At 35.5% G+C, this 19,874-nt stretch overlaps 3 protein-coding genes across 13 annotated transcripts; 1 reads left to right on the top strand and 2 right to left on the bottom strand.

Annotated features, from left to right (window-relative positions):
- Positions 1-6: 6 nt before the first annotated feature.
- On the top strand, positions 7-15,697 carry LOC105679477 (protein fantom-like). Of its 10 annotated transcripts, none has more exons than XM_012379535.2 (17): positions 9-157; positions 6,222-6,369; positions 6,707-6,945; positions 7,275-7,384; positions 7,469-7,574; positions 7,807-8,036; positions 8,194-8,578; positions 8,655-9,088; positions 9,759-10,362; positions 10,434-10,670; positions 10,936-11,482; positions 11,595-11,721; positions 11,890-11,986; positions 14,609-14,807; positions 14,966-15,113; positions 15,280-15,382; positions 15,460-15,697. In XM_012379535.2, exons 2-17 carry the CDS (start codon positions 6,294-6,296, stop codon positions 15,523-15,525), a joined length of 3,708 nt encoding a protein of 1,235 aa, XP_012234958.1. In that variant the 5' UTR covers positions 9-157; positions 6,222-6,293; the 3' UTR covers positions 15,526-15,697. The 10 variants fall into 10 exon arrangements, 9 of the variants coding, with proteins under 9 accessions (XP_067207821.1, XP_067207822.1, XP_012234958.1 ...); XM_067351719.1 differs by lacking the exon at positions 9-157 and adding an exon at positions 4,360-4,738; XM_067351717.1 differs by lacking the exon at positions 9-157 and adding an exon at positions 5,391-5,524.
- Positions 915-5,312, bottom strand: cpa (F-actin-capping protein subunit alpha). Its single transcript, XM_012379534.2, has 3 exons — positions 5,112-5,312; positions 4,111-4,360; positions 915-4,031 (listed from the first exon to the last, which is right to left on the bottom strand). The coding sequence occupies exons 1-3, from the start codon at positions 5,310-5,312 to the stop codon at positions 3,613-3,615; spliced, it is 870 nt and encodes a 289-aa protein (XP_012234957.1). The 3' UTR covers positions 915-3,612.
- Positions 15,698-15,787: 90 nt separating the features above from the next.
- Positions 15,788-19,874, bottom strand: LOC136998652 (uncharacterized). Of its 2 annotated transcripts, XM_067351723.1 has the most exons (5): positions 19,412-19,874; positions 18,749-19,265; positions 17,136-18,393; positions 16,259-16,495; positions 15,788-16,161 (listed from the first exon to the last, which is right to left on the bottom strand). In XM_067351723.1, exons 1-5 carry the CDS (start codon positions 19,441-19,443, stop codon positions 15,902-15,904), a joined length of 2,304 nt encoding a protein of 767 aa, XP_067207824.1. In that variant the 5' UTR covers positions 19,444-19,874; the 3' UTR covers positions 15,788-15,901. The 2 variants fall into 2 exon arrangements, with proteins under 2 accessions (XP_067207824.1, XP_067207823.1); XM_067351722.1 differs by lacking the exon at positions 19,412-19,874 and having other exon boundaries at positions 18,749-19,345.

Below are 19,874 nucleotides of genomic sequence, written 5' to 3' on the forward strand. Positions count from 1 at the left end.
CGTCTACGATAGATGACACTACCGTCGTCTTGCATCATCTGTGATCGCTGCATCATTGAATATTTACTTTTCACAGCCACTTTTGCAGCTTACATGGCTTTTACGTCGGTTTACAGCTTGAATGTAATAATACTTGTTGGCATAATTTGGTCGAGAGGTATGTATGGAGCTCTATTTCTTTACGATTTTTTAGATTGTGACATGTAGTGCCTTCCACAACAGTAGTATATTTGTTTACACAAGTAGATTGCACATATATAGAAGCACACACATACGTAATAATAATGCCATTATTCATACTATTTTTGCTATTGTATGAGATAAATTGAACTAGAAAAATATACATTACATTAATTTGAACTACTTTATTTTGTGATTTATTATATAAAGCGATACAGTGGAAAAAAACTAATCATACTTGAAATACCATCGAGATTTAATCTACATGAATATCAGTCACCAATCATTGATGTTTGTAATGAGTTAAAGTGAAAAGATATCTTTTTCTGTGATTATGCATTCTCATTAGATATAGAAATTGCGTGGAAAAATTGATGTATAAGAATTATATACTTATACTTTGCCAAATCTTAACAGACTCGAAACATTCTTTTGTAAATATCAATATAGTTTCAGTTTATATCCCATTTAAATATTTTTTATGTATAATTTTGTGTTAGTATCATGCATATGTAAAAAGTAATATACTATAATACTAGAAATATTATCTTTTAAAATGATTCCATAAATCTTTTGCTTATTTTATACAACACTTTTGCTTATTTTATACAACACGATATGAATAACAGCAAATTTGTTCACATGCTTACGTATAATGCGAGAAAATCAACACAAATGCAAACCATATATTGACACAAGAGAGAGTAATTTTCATATTTAGGAGTCCAAGTATATAAAGTGTTATTATCACTTTATTTAATCAATGATAACATTCAATAATACATAATTTAACTGATAAATGTATTCTGTGTTTAAATTTTTACATAAGGACATGCGCTTTGTTATGTTACGATACATTCGATTGTAGGTAATACCTAGTTTTCAATATCGTAGGCAACTATGTCGTGTGGAGTTTTGACAAGATTCGAAACATCTCAACGCTCCGTTTTGTAATTTACATACGTAATACAAACAACGATTCGCGTAGCTTACGTGCGATGTGTATTTACATGAATAACTTTGCGCCTCGCATGCTAATGGAGACAATTTATCATATTTTATTCCGTACGTACTTTTGTTTCACCGTCCTTAAGTATCAAGTAGCAAGATCCTGCGTATTTTTTTTTTTTTCCTTTCACTCGAAAGAGCTACTTTATATCCGCGGCTTGAGAAGATGATGCCTTGAATTACGATGTAACTTACAAAGTATGAATAATATTACACATACGTGTTTCGAATCCTATTGCATTAAAAGTCAAATGGTGGTGCGTATCCTCGCATTCATTCATCCAAATAACATATGTACATAGTATATTCCCCGATCTCCATCCCCCATTTCCCATTTCCCAACATAAAGTGAACAGATTAAGGCTCCAGCAGGCTATAGGCTACATTCTACAATGTACAATGTATTATGTACTTTGTTAGTTTCCGTTTTTCGCATACAATGTCTGGCTGTGTAATGTGTAGTAAGCGATAGCACCAAGAAATTTCTCAACGCTTCTGCTTCTGAAACTCGAATAATTCATTTGTAAATGACTACTCTAGTGTAATTTCAATTTAGAAACCAAATTGCGCAATGATTAACATTTATTTTTATTCAAGTAGTTATTAAACTTTGCAACGTATCCATTATATAATAGAGGCATGCTTGTTACAAAACAATGCACTTCTGTCAAAATGTATATTGTTTTACAATAAGCATGTCTCTAACAAAAATGTATTGTACAATAGACTTATATACTTTATGAAATATAAAGTGAGATAAAAACAGTAGGCCTCGCCCACCAATATCTGTTAAAGAGTTTATGTTTCCTCGTTTCTCTCGTACTTTGTATATTTAACGCGGTAATGAACACTTAACGGCGTTCGGTACCGGGCTGGTAAATCATAGACACATCTAATGTCCTCGTATTTGATATATTATGCGTTTGACATCACCCATGGCCCCAGCGTGTTGTATCGATAAATAGCAGAGTGCTCGGAACAGATGGTCTTTCGTCCGAAATTTTCTACGCGCGAGATGTGTCGTCGCGTCGTTCCAAATGATCTAAGGCTTAAGCGTTACGGGAGATTTGTCTTCCATTCACAAATGAGTCAGTCTAAAGATCTTCCTTATATTTTGACATTCATTCTTAAATTTCGCTATTTTATTCGCACATCGGCACATCCATGAGAAAACTTTCTTTTGTATCGTATAGTATTTTTTTTCGTACAGGCTCAACTTGCATTTCACAATCGTATCGATACGTTTTATCAATCATATTGATAAAATCAAATTAAACAACGAATCATACGCTTTAATACTTCTAGCAAGATGAATTCAAAATCCAGTGATAAAAAACAATTAAAATTATTTTGCTTCGAGTCAGGATGAACCATCGAATGACGGATAAATTATGCTAGAGCAGATCGATGTAGTTGTATATCGACAAGATTATCAAAAAAATAATAACCTCAATGAATAATGTTGTGTACTAATTTCTCCCCCCCCCCCTTTCCTCCCATTTGCAATAAACTTCTTCCAGACGGAAGAAAATATGTTATACAAGTAAAAACATAAAATAAACAATTACAAGATATCACTGACGTTATTATTTTTGACAAAGTTTGCAAAGAATTGTTGCAAGTCAAATATCAGGCTGAAAAACTGCCTCCATCTGCTCGTCATTTCGCAACTACATGATTATAGTTTAAATTTATCTTCGCTATTTTGCCTCTCACCATCCCTCAAGCTATTAAAAAAAAAAAACATTGAATTTAACTTCAGTTCAATCACTTAACATAAGAGCAAGGATCCCCATTACCCTATTATAAATAGTATAGAATAGATCTTTTACTTCGACAGTTATTATCGTTTCCTATGTCCATCCGAAGTTAAAGATTGTATCTTGCACTATGCTGCACAATGCGAATATCATGGATCTCGTTTCGACGAAGATGATTCAACGAAGAAACAACACGATTTGCACAAAGGTTTCACCATCGCGTACTCTTGGGAATTTACAATCAGCATAATTGTAGAAACAATATATACATGCGCCAAGCCATTCAATGTTACATTATTTTACGTCGAAATTATATAGAATTATACGAAGAAAAATCACGATATCTCTCTCTCTCTCTCATTTCATAATATAATTTTTTCAAAATCACAAACAAATTTTTTGATATAATTGACAACGCCAAAAGTGCCGATCTCCCTTTGTTTTTTATTGCTTTTTGTAACAAGATTACAATGTAGAGTCGAGAGGAACCTTGAGTGGCATGTACACGAATCAAATATCTCCAATCAAACGTTTACTCGGTAATGTTATAGTTTGCTCCTATGCACATCACACCTCCAGACTTTTCACTCATGCAGCAAAATGCACTTTTCCTTTTTTTAATTATTTCTTTTAATATTATTATTATTATATAAAAAATCTATTTCTATTGACTTTTAAGCTCTTTGCCAATACTGTACGATACGATTTTGTTCCAGTCGATTTTTGTCCGCATTACTGGCAATTGCCTTCGCAATGCCTTGAAAGTGGTGTCAGACATCGTTTGATAGTTCTCGGAGATTGCCGTTTGATAATCATTTTCCGATTCCTCGACAAACCGTATTAAATCCTTCGCCGTTTGCTTCTCATTGGAGATCGACAGGCTCTCCTTCACCTCTTTGCTACTGACCAGTTGTACATTTCCGTCTTCGTAATAATGTACTTGTACTTTGAGACTACCTCTCAATTCGGCGTTTCCCGAATTTGGAGTAAAACTTACGGTCCACACCGAACGCCAGCGGCCGTTCCAGAAGTTTTTAGGTTGAAACTGATGATCTTCTATGCATGCTGTTAGCGTTATGTTTCCTGTGTAAAAAAAAAATTTATACATATTATTTTATAATCCATTTATTTAAATAGTTATTCAATATTGGAAAGCAACTACCTCCAAGGGATTTTCCAAAAACTGAGCAAGCACCATGTCTGTAGTGACTTTGAGTATAATTCGTTATCTCCTCTTGAAGAGCTGATCTCCAAGGTTCCGCTGCAGGGTCTGGTTCATAGGATTCGTAATCTTGCGCCTCCTTCCTCAAATGATCATATTTAAAACTTTGCTTACTCCGTGCGTCGTAAAACCTCTGAGAACCCAGGTCATTGTGTTCTGTTATGAGCGCTGGATGGTCGCTTCCCTCAATCTGTATGTGAGTTTTCAAAATTTTCATTAATTTTTTATATATATTAGTATTTTATTTTACACACTTATTCTTCTGAATGCTAATGAATGCACTGAAACATAATTTTACACGCACACACACACACACACATCCGCACGTTCACTCATAATTTAATACAAAAAAGGGAGAATAGATCAAGTGCAATTGTAGCAATTTCAATACAGAGAAACAAGCTACACACAAAGCCACTGTGATGTTGCTTATGGACAGGGCAATGTCTAACCTTAACTGAATCGAGCTAGTTTCCAAAATGTACAGATACCAAAGTAGCGCTTCATTGTAAGCGGAAAAAAGGGAGAACAGCGGTCGTTTCATACATTAAGGAGCATCGTGAACCAGGTATTGGTGCAATGTTCTTGGCACTTTGGCCGAGAAAATTTCTAGAATCCGGCACAGAGTGTGAGTTATTCGCGCCGGTGGCGTGAGAACCGCCACGGAGGCATCGTCGCTATCGCATCGGCGCTTTAAATCAACGTCACCTGTACGAATTCCGGCAGGCTTTCGATAACGCGAGGTAAAAGAGAGAAAGTAAGGTCACCGTAGTCGCGCCTCGCGGGCCTCTGGAATCGATACACTCTAGGAGAAACACAGGGCGAGCACGCGAACGCGCTCGGGACACGCGAGGGCATGTGCCGTTTCCGGGGGCTCGCCGCGAGGGAAAACATCAGCGCGCGGCACGTCGATGATCGCGCGTGCGATGACGATGATGTACCTTAACAGGCGTGAGCTGGTCCTTGTTGTACTGAGCGAAGGCCCCGGATGCGCCCTCCTTCAACAGGTTGTCGTTGTTCAGCAGGACCCTCACGTCGTTGAACACCTCATTGAACTCGCCCGGCGGCGAGTGCAATATAAAATCCGAGACTATTCGCACTTTTTCCTGGTCCGGAATCACCGCATCTCCGTCCGCCGCCATCTTACCTTTCCCACTGGCACGCACACTCCTCCACCACTGCCGCCGCCACCGCCGCCGCCGCCGATGTCAAAAGCGAGGGTACGGTACAGTGGTCACGGACAGGTCAGGTTGTGTCGGATCTCCCCTCTAGATGCGGCTATATACGCGTCTCGTCTCGTGGTGCCGCTCGCAACGGTGTCCCGTATACCCGGTGACGTGGTGACTGATTCGACGTAGCGCGCCTTTATCTTCCTACTCTTTCCCTCTTTTCTCGCTACATATTACACGGAGATGATTCATGTAGAATGGAGATCGAGCGAGAATGAATGTATTATGCATATTTGCTTTCGGAGTCCTTCACATATAATAGAAATGAACGAATGGTGGAAACACAATTCTCTGGTAGATAGCGCGCGGCCTTTATCTTGAATCGAAAGTGATAAACAGCGATAACTACGATCGCTATTCCGGACAATATCGTTCTCGAATGATGCATATTATTTTCTCGCACTTTCGCGAAAATGGAATAATTTTATTTAACGAGACGTTATATTTTTACCTTCATCTCTGTAATGAATTAATTTGAGTTAATGTAGATCGAAATTAGCACAGAATCGATTACTCGAATTCTTTCATTTGTGAATCAGCGATAAAATCGATCATAAAACACGTTTAACGCACTTGTATAAATGAATACAATGTTTGGAAAAATAATAATTGTTTCTTAGTAAGAATAAGAATCAAATTGAGACACGGTATTATAAATATAATGCAGATTACAAAAAAGAAGCAAGAACGACAGCCTAATGTTTAAAGCAAAAATTTCCATGTGCTACTTTTTCCAAATTATAATTCTTTTATCTCTTCATCTAGCCATCAATATATTTCACGAATGAGTGGCACTAATTCTATTGCATGTCGAATTTTCAGTGTCCATGTGCTAATCAATGTTTTAAACAACCGTCACATCGGTTGCAAGAGATGTCAGAATTTTAATTGAAAATGGCAGACGATCCAAATCGTGATATTGTGCCCGTGAAGGAAGGCTCTTGCGCGGACACGATTAACAGTGCTATAGGTTTGTATTTATTTATATTTATTATACAGTCTAAATTGGACAATTTTTCGTCAAAACATTTGATAGTCTTTTCTAACTTTTTGATATATTTGTAGCCTCATTTTTTACATTTGTGATATAAAAATTTCTAGTATTGAAAATAATACCATTACATAATTTTATTTTTATTTAATTCTTTGCATCATACATTTCTATAATGAATAAATTTGCGAATGTGCGATACATTACATTTAATACAGTGCTATAATATTAGATGTAACTTAATTTAATTTCTATTTTGCTAAATATATGTATAAGTGTGTGTACATGCATATAAATGATATTTTAATTATGGTAGATCCCAGAGAGCGTCATCTCGTGTGCAAACTCGATCGTTATCAGCTAGAGGACAAATATCTACGTTTATTCGAGGAAGCAAATAATCTGAAAAAATTATCAAACTGTCAGGAGGATAAGATCAAACGGCTCGGTACAAAACTAATTAGACTAGCTGGTACTCCAAGACCGTGCGGATTAGTATTAGATATTGCTGACGATAAGAACAGAACGGCTGCACTTGAGCTCGAAAATACCAAGGTAAATTGCCGCAAAGTGATGATTTTTTTTTTCTTATATCATAACACGATAATGGGACTTTTTCGAGCGATAGTATTTTTATTTCGTTATTATTTATTTATATTATTTTTCTGTAATTCCAATAAATTTCTATTTATAATATAAAGTTATAAAAATTACTAACTAATAATTTAATTTATTTTATAAAGTATTTCTCAGTTTAATATTAATTAATTTGATTAATTTTGAAATTAATACTTTTAAACATTGTGAATGTTACGCAGTATTTTTATATAAAATAAACGCTTCCTGTCGATAAAATTACTCCAAAATATATTTTGCTGTTTCAGTTAAAGGAAAAAATTACTGTAATGAGGAATCAGTTGTTGAGTCACACGATAAACGGTAGATCATCGTCACGCAGTCGTAATATCGCCAGACCAACGTCTTCTGGATTCATGTAAGTCATGCGCGCTAATATTGTACTAACACATACACATTTTGCATCGCAGCGAAGATGGATATTAAATCAGCATTTTTCTAGGACGTGTCGAAGTGAGAATAATCGCGCGAGGATACCGTCCTGTCAGTGTGTTGTTGCAACAGCGGACGATGACAACGACGTACAAAATTATCTTGTTAAAATCGAGGTAAATTTCTTGCAATTCGAGATAATTGTACACATTTAATTTGGTATTTTCCATCTAGTTTATTTTAAGTAGGCAGGTTAAAATAATAATACGGAAATAGCAAGAGATGTATTGTATGCTTGATTTTCATTGCGAGATTTGTCTTAAACACAACTGCAATCTCGTGAACCCACAATTATTCATTATTAATGTTACATGCCATTATTTTCGCGTTTAATTTTTGTTCGTATAGAAACTGGAGGCGCAGAAGAAAGATATGGCATGTCATATAGCGGAGATGGAGAAGGAGCTGGCGCTTTCGACTTGCAATCAGAAGGAAAAGGTGGCGGAGAACGTGGAGTATATACGAGTGTGGCGACAGATGAAGCAGCTGAATGATAAATTAATAACGGCTCAGGAGAAGAACACCGTGTTGACTACTGAAATTAACGAGCTGAAAATTACTCTTGAACAAACCACGAGGTATATTTGTGATTTGTCTTCACATTTTCAAAACGTGTAACACACACATAACACATATTTTTCTTCAATTGTAATAAATTTTATATTTTTTTTTAAATTTAGACGTAATACGAATCATAAATTGTTTCCAATATGAATGTATTTGTGATGTTATTAGAAATAATCAAGAGATCACGGCTGTTCTTACGTCGGAGAGGACGCGTATAGCTGAGATCGACGACCAGATGTTAAAAGCGAAAAATTCGCAGCTCACATTACGCGAGAAGGACGAGCAGATAAAGGATCTTATGAACGAAATAAAAATATTGCAGCAACACAATAATGAACTTATTGCACTCACTTCAAAATACGGCCAAGTCGAGTTGGAAAATATCGAACTAAGAAGAAAACTTTCTGAACACGCACAGGAACAACAGATCTTAAAGACTGCATTCAACAACGAACAAGCTAACATCATAGCGTTAAAAAGTACCAACGAGCAATTGCTTGCAAAACTTCAAGATTTGCAGGCAAATATAGACACCTTGACGGTACAGTTAGCGGTTAGTATATCTTGGAAATCTTAAAAATTATCTAATATTACCGTACACATAATTTTTACTATTGCGATATTTGCAGACTTTTCATAAGCAAAATGAAAAGCACGGAGTTACAATAAGGACACCGTCAGACGTGTCCACGAATATGCAATCCATCAGTCTACCAGAACAGTGCAAGAAATGTTGCGAGATGTACGACAAAATTACGCGAGGAAAAGCTCTCGGCAGCACTCGAGAAAATGATCAATTGGTGGATAAATCGATACAAACGATAACGGTTATCACTAATGTAAGGACACAGAGCACAATGACAATTTCGGAAGAAAAGGAAGAGAAGACATCGCCGTTAAAGGAATGGAAGACGAATGAGGAAACAAACGGCGCGAATGTTTTATCCCGAGAGAAAATACTGAAGCTGCTGGATCAGGCGCAGATTAATATGCCCCTGGATGCATCGAGGGTCGCTTCGAAGGAAGAATACACGGGCATCTTGGACATGGCTCAGAGACACAGGCAAGTCGTATCTCTTGAAAAGCTATTGTTTGGCGATTCGAATTATTGACAGAAACTCTGTCATTTAGCATTATCAGTTCTACGTAGTGTAATTTTTATACTATATAATTATTTTGTGCACACAATACAAACTTGTAATATCAAATACATTTTTTTCAATTCAAGCGTAAGTATAATAAATATAGCATTTATTGTTCAAGAGTACAAAAACGTGTAGTGCAGGGAAAATGAAATGTGATGCATCATGTTAATCGCGCGCTTGCATGTGTGTATGTTGCGTGCAAGTATGTGTGTTTATTTCTAATTAAAAATATTTTCTTGATTTGTAACTATAATTAACGTTTATATTTTATACTATTTGTGTCGCAAATGTCAATTATAGTTTGATGTATTATAAAAACTTCATGTGTTTTTTGTAGAAATACGAAACAGTTTCTTGATATTTTAATAAGATATTTTATATATTCTAACTATTTAAAAAAAATATAATAATACATTGTACTATTTCTATTTATATCTCGCCATATTTCTTTATGATTACTTATTAAATTATGTTTATTTATTTTTTGTTTATTTTTAACATTTTAATTTTATATTTTTTTAATGTTACGCAAAAGAATGTAAAGGATTAGAATATCATTGTACATTATATCATAAGTATCTATTACAGCGACGGAGAAATATCTTCTCGAACATTTCGTGATGAATCAAAATCTGTGCAGAAGAGTTTGCGAAAGAAACTCGCCGTTTTGGAGAATCCGAACATAACGTTAGGTCAGATCTTTTTGATTCTAATCGACGTTTGGCAAGAATATATATCGTTTAATAATATCAACGAGAGAACAAGCCCGAATCAAGTTTTCACGATCGAGAATCCACCAATTGACATGAATAATAACAATCTTACTACAATGACTACTCATGATGTTAAACAAATTGACCCTAGCGCAGATACAAATTCCGACAAAAATTGCGAAACGGACGAGTATTTTCACAAAGGTACAAAGACAAGCGATTGCACTTGCAAAAATTCCAATAACTGTTGCACGACTTTAGAATCCGATTATTGTTATTGCACGAGCTGTACGTCTCGATCAACTGCCGTTTACACCGACGATAGCACGAATGTCGCGTACGAAGGAAAATCTGCAACCATTTCCACGAGAGATATCGGTTCGTCGACAAAAGACACGATCGACGCTACTTTCCTTTCCACGATTTATGAGAAGTGCAAAAAGTCATTCGCGTACCGCGATAACAGTAATAACTTTTGTGTAAGCGCAATATGTGCAGTATCTCCGATGAAACGTTGAATTTTAGTATAACGCTAATCTTTTTTATTTAGGCGGAAAAAGCCGCGAGAATGTTGAAAAGACCGAAATCGCCGCGCTCTCCTAGATGTAATTTAACGTGCCACTTGCGAAGAGCAAAGAACTCGCAAGAGAAGCAGAAATTACCCTGCAGGCAGGAATGTCTGAACGATAGCATGCCAGTGTATCCAATGGAGTCCTTTCCTCTATTAATAACAGACAGGCAAGGCCTCATCGAAATCCATATCTCGCGATTGCAACTTTTCACGTCGGTTAGTATCGCAGTTGAAGTGACGCAATAGAAAGAGAGGGAGGGAGGAGCGCGCGAGAGAGAGAGAATGTTATGTGTAATACACACAAAATAAAATTGTGTAATTTTATTTTTCTTATAATTAACTTGACATTTATTTTATTTTTACGTTATTGCGTTAAAATGATTAAAAAACCTACTTTTTTTTATCCAATGTATCTCGTATATTTCGTAATTTATTGTCTAACTAAAAAAAATTATTTTGTTGCACTTGTTGAGATCATCAGATCGCAAAAATCCCAGAAGAAGAAGACATATGTAATCTGCACATTTACATAAGTTGGGACATCTGGGACGAAAAGACGGCCTACACGCCACGAATGAAGTGCCCCAATCTCGTCTTCAACTCGTCCTCCGTGTACCGTATAGCGAACCTCTTCTCGTTTTTTAAGAACGTGCTGTCGGAATATCTGGTCTTCAGGGTGAACATCGTTCGTCCCAACGATACCACCTGCACCCTCGCCCGGGCGAAAGTCTCCATCAAAGACATCCTGGATTATCCGCAGAACAAATTGCATTACATTGTACCTGTGAACAGCGTCATTTCTTGCTTCTTCGGCGTTAATTTTGGCCAGCTGTCGCTCTGGGTGCGATTGAGCTGCAACGTCGACATGGTCAAAGCCTTCAAGAAACAATGTGGTATCGCTTCGCGACAGAATAGTCTCGTGCCGTCCGTGGAAAAGGATGTGACGGCGCCCAGGGTTTTGGATGAAAAGGAGACTCCGGTTCCCGAAGACTCGAACGATCAGCACGTTCAATCGACCTTGGATTCAAGTAATTTTGCAGTCACAGTTTGTCTGATTGATTTCGGTTTGAACGAAATTTGAGGTTTAATTCTATTGAAAGAATTTTTATGTTGAAAAATAAATATCACTTAAAATCATAGATTTTGAAAATAAAATTGAAAACTCGGAGGATGAGAATTTTTACAATTCAGATGAAGGATTTTTTTCGCCCGTTAACGACACGACTAAAGCGTCCGAAGACGAGAATGGAATTGTTTCGATAAAAAGGTGAGACCCCTTTTTCTATCTTATTGTACCTTCTTGTGCAATTTATTTACGAAATTTAAACTTATTTTTGTTTCTTTTTTCATAATTTTTCAAAATATGACATTACTATAAAAGAAAGTATCCTCACAAACAGCATTTTATAAAAGTTGTATAATCGGTTTCAATTAGATTAGGTTTTGAAGCGGATGACAGTATCACGGAAACAGAAAACGACACTGCAAGAGATTCATCGAGTGTAAAGGAGTTTAGGTCTCTACTCGCGAATGTAAGACACGTTTAGCATTTTTACGAAAAGCTCTCGCGATTATAAGAGAGACGACGAAAAGCATATTGTCCGAATATTATCGAGATTCCGGATGTATTCAGGGTGTTTCATTGTTCGAAGGATCAAGCAGCACGATTCGCGACATTGGCGAGGTTCTCTCGGAGAAAAATTGGGAGTGGTACAAGCAGAGAAGTCTAATTTTTGTCAGTACAATTAGTAATTGATTATCTGCATTTTTATACGCCATTGAAAGTAGCGTTGCTCGATACTGAACTAGCCGCCTAAAAATGCTTACAGGAGCTAAATCATTAAGTGTGGAGACGCAGGGTTACCAACGTGACACTTCTACTTGTGCACGAGACAGCTCCTATTAGTCATACTTGAAATATTCCTCAAGAAGAGAGTTGGATTAAAAATAGAAATTTTGTGCAATAAAGCTAGCAAATGTGCTTTGTTGTCTGGCTACTTAATGCAGAGAATTTAATTGCTCTAATGAATTATAAATTTCAGATTTCTAAAAATATTTAAAGGAGGATGGGCCGATTTTGGGCCCCGGAGCAGCAAGTAAAAACGGTATGTTCTTTTGTAGTTTTTGAGCTGCTGAATCTGATTCTGATCTTTAAAAAATTTTAATTTGTCGGGAAAGTATTAAGATCAGCATATAAAGCTGTTGAATGTCTAATGCTGTAAATTATTATTGTTGAGCTTTACGTATTAATTTGTGTTTTCCTGCTAGTAAAAATTAATATCTGAAAACAGAGGCATTATCAATGGAAACCATTTTAAATCTTGACTACAGCACCTGAGAGCACTGTTGTTTATTACACCTTTCAACTTTCTCTTTTTACACATATATTCTTCTATGTATAATAGATTTCTGTTTATTAAAAGTATTTTACTATTGTAATAAAAATACTACAATCTTACAGTGGTAAAATACTATAAACTATTGTAGTAAAAATACTGGAAACTGTAAGATTCACGCAAAAAGATATTTTTAAGCACCAAGATCCGCTTTGACCAAATAAGGCCTTCTTCATTTATTAATTTGTGTTGTATTAGTCGATTTTCACTTAACATTGTTTAATTCACTATAGTTTTACAGTTTCATTAACATACCATTTTCATAATAGCTTCTTATATGTTTAACAGCTTCATATGCTGATCTTAATACTTTTCCAACAAATAAAAAATTTTTAAAGATTAGAACCAGATTCAGCAGCTCAAAAACTACAAAAAAAACATACCGTTTTTGGCGTTTCGGGGGCCAAAATTGGCCCATTTTACTCATCTTTCTCACTATTTTTTTAAAACTTTTTTAGACTTTATTTTATTAAAACAAATTCCAACTAAATTAAAAATGTTATAACATTTAATATTCTGAAATAAGATGGAATCGCGTATCTTTGAGAACAGATTGTCCTTATTTAACGGGAAAAATATATCGTTTGTATTAATTGTGGAGAGAGAGAGAGAGAGAGAGGGAGGGAGGGAGGGAGGGAGGGAGGGAGGGAGGGAGGGAGGGAGGAAGGGAGGGAGGGAGGGAGGGAAAGAGGAAGGGAGGAAAGAAGGGAGGGAGGGAGGGAAGGAGAGAGAGAGAGAGAGAGGGAGAGAAAAAGAGGGGGAGGGGGAGAGAGGGGGGAAGGGAGGGGGGAGAGAGAGAAAGAGAGAGAGGGAGGAGGGGAAGAGAGGGAGAGGGAAGAGAGAGAGAAAGAGAGGGGAGAGGAGAGAGAGAGAGAGAGAGAGAGAGAGAGAGAGAGAGAGAGAGAGAGAGAGAGAGAGAGAGAGAGAGAGAGAGAGAGAGAGAGAGAGAGAGAGAGAGAGAGAGAGAGAGAGAGAGAGAGAGAGAGAGAGAGAGAGAGAGAGAGAGAGAGAGAGAGAGAGAGAGAGAGAGAGAGAGAGAGAGAGAGAGAGAGAGAGAGAGAGAGAGAGAGAGAGAGAGAGAGAGAGAGAGAGAGAGAGAGAGAGAGAGAGAGAGAGAGAGAGAGAGAGAGAGAGAGAGAGAGAGAGAGAGAGAGAGAGAGAGAGAGAGAGAGAGAGAGAGAGAGAGAGAGAGAGAGAGAGAGAGAGAGAGAGAGAGAGAGAGAGAGAGAGAGAGAGAGAGAGAGAGAGAGAGAGAGAGAGAGAGAGAGAGAGAGAGAGAGAGAGAGAGAGAGAGAGAGAGAGAGAGAGAGAGAGAGAGAGAGAGAGAGAGAGAGAGAGAGAGAGAGAGAGAGAGAGAGAGAGAGAGAGAGAGAGAGAGAGAGAGAGAGAGAGAGAGAGAGAGAGAGAGAGAGAGAGAGAGAGAGAGAGAGAGAGAGAGAGAGAGAGAGAGAGAGAGAGAGAGAGAGAGAGAGAGAGAGAGAGAGAGAGAGAGAGAGAGAGAGAGAGAGAGAGAGAGAGAGAGAGAGAGAGAGAGAGAGAGAGAGAGAGAGAGAGAGAGAGAGAGAGAGAGAGAGAGAGAGAGAGAGAGAGAGAGAGAGAGAGAGATCTTAGGCAATAAAATAATCAATTTATTAACATTGTATACTAGTACGTTTTTAATGGAAAAATGTACCTAAGAGGACTTGAAAATACATCGGTTTACAAATATAATTTTGTCATTGTGTATATGTGATATAATTAAACGTGTATTCTTTTCAGCAAGTTCAAAAGGACACGATAACCATAGAAATAGTAAGCATGCAATTTTTGGAGGAAAGTTTTGTTATGCAAGATGACGAGATACATTTGCTTTACATGGAATATTGCTTTCTCGGGCATTTCGGCGAAAATATGGAGACTATTTCTATAGAAAAACCAAAAACCGCTAATCAAGAGATGGTCTACAATTTTAGAAGAAGTAAATTCATTATATTTATGTATAAAAGTACATGTTTTTAATTAATGAAGGAAATGCGTATTTCAATTATTCTCGCGTACCATTATTGTCGAGATTAATTGTGAATAAGAGAATTATCGCATTTTAAAACATCGCAATCCAAACACTACCAATTTTAGAATTTTGGATCGACGAAGAGACGCATCCCTTAGAAAGAAACAATTTACGTGCCATGTTGAGCGAATCTATAAGTCCAAACATTCAGTTTGTTGTAATTAGCGAACCGCTACCCGAGGAAACCGAAGTTAAAGAGTGCGATGAGATCGGGTGAGTGTGCGGTGATTTTATTTAAAATTTACATTATTGGAAATGTATACATATGTTGTAAGAGCAATAGAAATGGTCGTACATTCATTTTTTTTTAATGCAACAAGTATCTTTAATTTTATTGTGTACAATCTGTAATATTTAACGTTTAACTGATTTCTTCTAGTTATGCGATTTTAAATATAAAAAAATATGCAGTCCACGATGACCGCAGAAATATATCATTGCCGATTACGGATAATCGAAATAAACAAATTGGTGTGCTGAAGGTAACATGTACAAATAAATAATTTTGTTGCGAACTATAATTTAATACTTTGAATTATTTAATCTAAATATATTGCAGATTATTGTGTCGGGTTTTGGTGCCATTCGCCAATGTTTATCGGAAGTTAAGGAAAATCGCTTGTGATAGACAATAGTGATGTGGCAAACGGTTGTTATGTGAGTAACTCGTGTTGAATTAACGTCGAGAGATCAATGTTTTGAATAAGAAAAATGTTTCAATGTCAAATAAGTAGTGAAGATATGTAAAAATTTATTTAAAGTCATCTTATACATAATATATTTTCTAATGCAACAGATTATGTGGATACAAAATGATTAATTTTCAAAAAAAAATTTTCAAAGAAGTTTGTGTTTCAGAAACTTACACAAATTATCGCTAGTACAATATGAAAGACTACTTTTAGCAATGTGTGTGAATTTTTTGGTTTATCCACATCTCATTCTATTATTATTCTATTCATTTTACAAGCTTGGTTTATTTATATCCTTTTTTCTATATTTTATTGCAATGTGCTATTTTGCTGTACCGTACTGTTCGTCGAAGGCTTCATCATTGTCATTGCGTTATCCGTATGAGTCTTTTTAAGCAGTCGCATGATCTTTCGATGTTTCCTTTTCATCTTTGACGACAGTTTAGTCCGGTGAAATATGTCGTTGTAAATATTTGTAGCTATCTGAAAATCTTGGCAATTTTGCGGGCTGTGAGCGATTGACCAAACACCCGCTATCGTATCGATACCTTGACATATCCTGCACGTACCTGCATGTATCGTCGCATATATTTTTTAAAATTTTTTACTAGTTTTTCGTGTACAATATTTGTTTAAAAAATTTCTTCATTTGACCATAAATAGTACCTATAAACACTGCTAGAGATTTCGTGCGATTGTTAACGGCACGCAAGGAAAACGGTTCATTCGAAGCAAACGGTATGCATCCGGTCAGATTCCAGGTGAGATCCAGAAAACCCTGATAAGTGAGCGAAGGCGACAATCTCGCGAGTGTCACGTTTATTGTGTGATTCGTAACTTTCATATCGATTTGCACTCCGCCCTGCGTAGTCACCCACGATCCCGATATCTTGCAAGGTAAGCCTGTTTCAAATAAAGTTCACCTATTAATCAAATACCCCACCGCTACGATGATCCCGAAGTCTGTTTTACCGATTTCTTTTAAATAGATTATACTTTTTTTTTGGCTGTGTAAAAGATCAGTGCCTGTTTTACCTTCTATTTTTCATAAAATTCTTTTTTTTTGGCTGCGTGGAATGAAAAATCCTTTAAAATCGATCATCTATTCTGTATTAGCATATGTACTTTAATTACAGAAAAAGATTTTTTATTCTACATAGCCAAAAAAAAGTAAAGTTTATTTTTAAAAAATCGGTAAAACAGAGATCCGGGATCACCTTAATTTAAACCATTTTTTAAGCAATAAATTTTCTAAATTACTTTGCTAGATAAAACTTAAAATCAGAACGCAAGTTTTTTAAAATTTAGTTATAATTTTAATGGAATGTGATTTGCAAATTTTAAAGCTGATTATTTCTTGAAAAAAGTTTCGCATAAAGCTATCACTTGCTAATAATTATTAAAAAATATCTCTAGTTCAAATGGAAATTAAAATTCTAGAAGAAAGCAATTTATTAATGTTTAGTATTAGATTGAATAGTTTGTTAGTGAAACATTAAACTTAAGTTTTATATGTTCAAGTCAATTTTAATTATATAATAACCTTCTATTTGCTCATTTTCAGTTGCTCGATCTGATTTAATTTCCTCCAATTCGTCGATAATCTTCTCTAGTATCTGATTAGCGACTTCTTCGGTCTCATTTAACGTCGCAGGCATATTCGCGTGTCGAATTCCTTCCATCGTTTTCGCCGCAACTGCAGATGCATGATTATCGTGCATCTTGGTATTTGCAGATTTTTCATTATCATTATTCTTGTATCGAAAACTTTGAGCCGCTTCTTGTTTCGCTTTACGATCTTCTTTAATCATTAATTGTCTTTGACTATCCTTGTGTCCACTTTGTTCGCCATTTTTTTCTCGATCGGAAATCAAAATATGTTCAACCGGTTGATTAGCCATTGATTGAGAAAGAATTAAAGTGTTATCGTTAATTTTATGCAGAGGCTTATGTTTTGTGGGAACAACAGAGTAAATATGCTCATTAAATACAGACGCTATCGCTGGTCTAGCATCTTTTTCAGCGACATATATGTTTGAAGTGTTAGGAACTTTACGAAGGATATGCGGTGCATTTATCCAAGATTCTATCGCATTGGGATAAAGCAGTTGAACTTCATCAGGCCGAATCGTTTCTGATCTACTTAAATTTGAATACAGACGGGAGACACCCAATTTCTTCTGATACTGTAGTCTTTTGCGAGGAATTTCTTCGGCTTTAATTTGCGGATCAAGCATAATATTCGCACTGGTAGTAAGTCCCAGCTCTAGGTCAAGATTGGAATTGGTAAAATTCTCGGTGGGAGATTCTACTCTGCTGACATATACGTTTTTTTTATTATGATCGATATTTGATACTTGAAGCAGATTAAACGTCAAATCTTTTTGAGTTACTCTAGGAATATAGTACAGTTTTTCCGGGTTAATTTCCTCGTCGGTTAATATTGGCAAATACGTAGGGGTGTCGATAGCGTTATCCTTTTCAGATTGAGCAGCCATAGAACGACTGCTCTCCCAAGGTTTTAATTCATCGTCGTAAATGAAATTCTTGTCATAAGGTTTATCGAATGGATTGTTGTTGAAGGCAGAACTGTTTGAGATTTGTCTTAGAATTCTGTCACTTTCAATTTTTGCTTTGTCCTGTTTTAATTGCATCTCAATTGTCTCAGCATTATCATCGTTATAATATTTGGAATATTTGATTTCACCAGAATCCCTTTTTTTAGGATCCTTCGTGATTCTTTGTGTTAAACGGTTAATCATGTTTTCGTTCGATAACTCGCCGATTTTCCGATATGGCCGCTTTGAAATTAAACAATTTGCAATGTTGTTTTTTTAAAAGATAATGGAAATAATTTTTTGTTATAAAATTTAGTTTTAATATGTATATATATATATATATATATATATATATATATATATATAAATCTTAGTTTAATTATAATTATTTATTATTAAAAAAAATTATATATATATAATTCTGATCTACTTAAATTTGGATATAGACGGATATATATATAATTCGTTATATTTAGTAATTTTTCTACTACTAATTTATATATATATAAATCTTAATTTAATTATAATTATTTATTATTTAAAAAAAGTATATATATATATATATATATATATATATAACAAGAATGAATTTATCTACCTTTGTATGATTCCGCCTGTATAACGGAGGATGCTTTTTATGTCGGCTTACTTTATGTCTGTCTTTATTTCTCTCTTTCTTACTTTTTGCTTCATGACTTAACAATTTGTTTAATTTTTTAGAACTTACTGTTGATTTGGATACACTAGTCATCTTTTTCTGATTTAGCAATGAATCTTTCATCGCGTTAGAATAATTATATTGAGGATTGCTTAAATTTATTAATTTCTTTATACTGCGTTGTAATTGCGGCGATTTGAGAACCTCGTCCGTTAGCTTTTGTACTAAAGACTTGTGGCTTTTTTGTTCAGGATCATTGAACATAGCTTGCAAATTCACATCCTTGTCATATTTCTCATTAGAAGTGTCATCCGAATATCTCTTTACCGTCGCTTCCCTTTTGCATATATCATCGTCCTGTGTGTCGAAAGAGTCCTTTGCAGGTGGGATAATCGATTGCTCGGCACTCGCGTCATTGCAGATTATCTTGACTAACAATGATATAATTATAACGAACCTGTTGTCGAAAAAGGGTTTCCGTGTATGCGTGCATTTATTGCTATGTGTATACACACACATATATATGCGATGAAATATATATATATATATATATATATATATATATACGGCAAATATTTGCCAAAGATACGATGCCAAGAGTACCTGTAGCCTTTGACTGCGTTCCTCGGTATCATTTACAGCATTTGCCACTTTAACGAGAAAATTCCTTTTCTTCCCTTCCGCTTGATTCGCAGTTTATATCTTAATTGTAACTCGAACTTTACGTTTTTGCGCTTCATCGATTAAAGAAGGAAATTGCACACCTTTTTCGCTCTTTTTAATCGCATCGGTGATAAATCTGAAGATAGATATTTAAGACCGATAATCGAGACAGAATGCTCTCTTCTCGCCGATCTCGTTTTATCGCAAACCTCTTCATTAGATTAAAGGTGTTCTTACACCAAAAAAAAATTTGTTTTTTTTTTTATAAATTTTTAAAAATTGTAACTGATAAAATTTCAGATACCAAATTTATCGGATATAATGGCAATATTAACATAATGATTAACCCTTCACATCGCATTAACCGAATTGCAGCACTGCTACATTATAACAGACTTGATAC

The sequence above is a fragment of the Linepithema humile genome, chromosome 3 (assembly GCF_040581485.1).
Source record: "Linepithema humile isolate Giens D197 chromosome 3, Lhum_UNIL_v1.0, whole genome shotgun sequence".
Classification (NCBI taxonomy): domain Eukaryota; kingdom Metazoa; phylum Arthropoda; class Insecta; order Hymenoptera; family Formicidae; genus Linepithema; species Linepithema humile.

Excerpts from the sequence above, each read along its gene's own strand:
- cpa (XM_012379534.2), bottom strand. The coding sequence starts at position 5,312 with ATGGCGGCGGACGGAGATGCGGTGATTCCGGACCAGGAAAAAGTGCGA. Across the intron at positions 4,361-5,111 it reads ACCAGCTCACGCCTGTTAAG|ATTGAGGGAAGCGACCATCC; the intron begins GTACATCATCGT and ends ACTCACATACAG. Across the intron at positions 4,032-4,110 it reads TTTTGGAAAATCCCTTGGAG|GAAACATAACGCTAACAGCA; the intron begins GTAGTTGCTTTC and ends TTTTTTACACAG.
- LOC105679477 (XM_012379535.2), top strand. The coding sequence starts at position 6,294 with ATGGCAGACGATCCAAATCGTGATATTGTGCCCGTGAAGGAAGGCTCT. Across the intron at positions 8,037-8,193 it reads ACTCTTGAACAAACCACGAG|AAATAATCAAGAGATCACGG; the intron begins GTATATTTGTGA and ends TGATGTTATTAG. Across the intron at positions 11,987-14,608 it reads TTAGGTCTCTACTCGCGAAT|CAAGTTCAAAAGGACACGAT; the intron begins GTAAGACACGTT and ends TATTCTTTTCAG.
- LOC136998652 (XM_067351722.1), bottom strand. The coding sequence starts at position 19,327 with ATGTGTGTGTATACACATAGCAATAAATGCACGCATACACGGAAACCC. Across the intron at positions 18,394-18,748 it reads ACAGGCGGAATCATACAAAG|CGGCCATATCGGAAAATCGG; the intron begins GTAGATAAATTC and ends TTAATTTCAAAG. Across the intron at positions 16,496-17,135 it reads TGAAAATGAGCAAATAGAAG|GCTTACCTTGCAAGATATCG; the intron begins GTTATTATATAA and ends TATTTGAAACAG.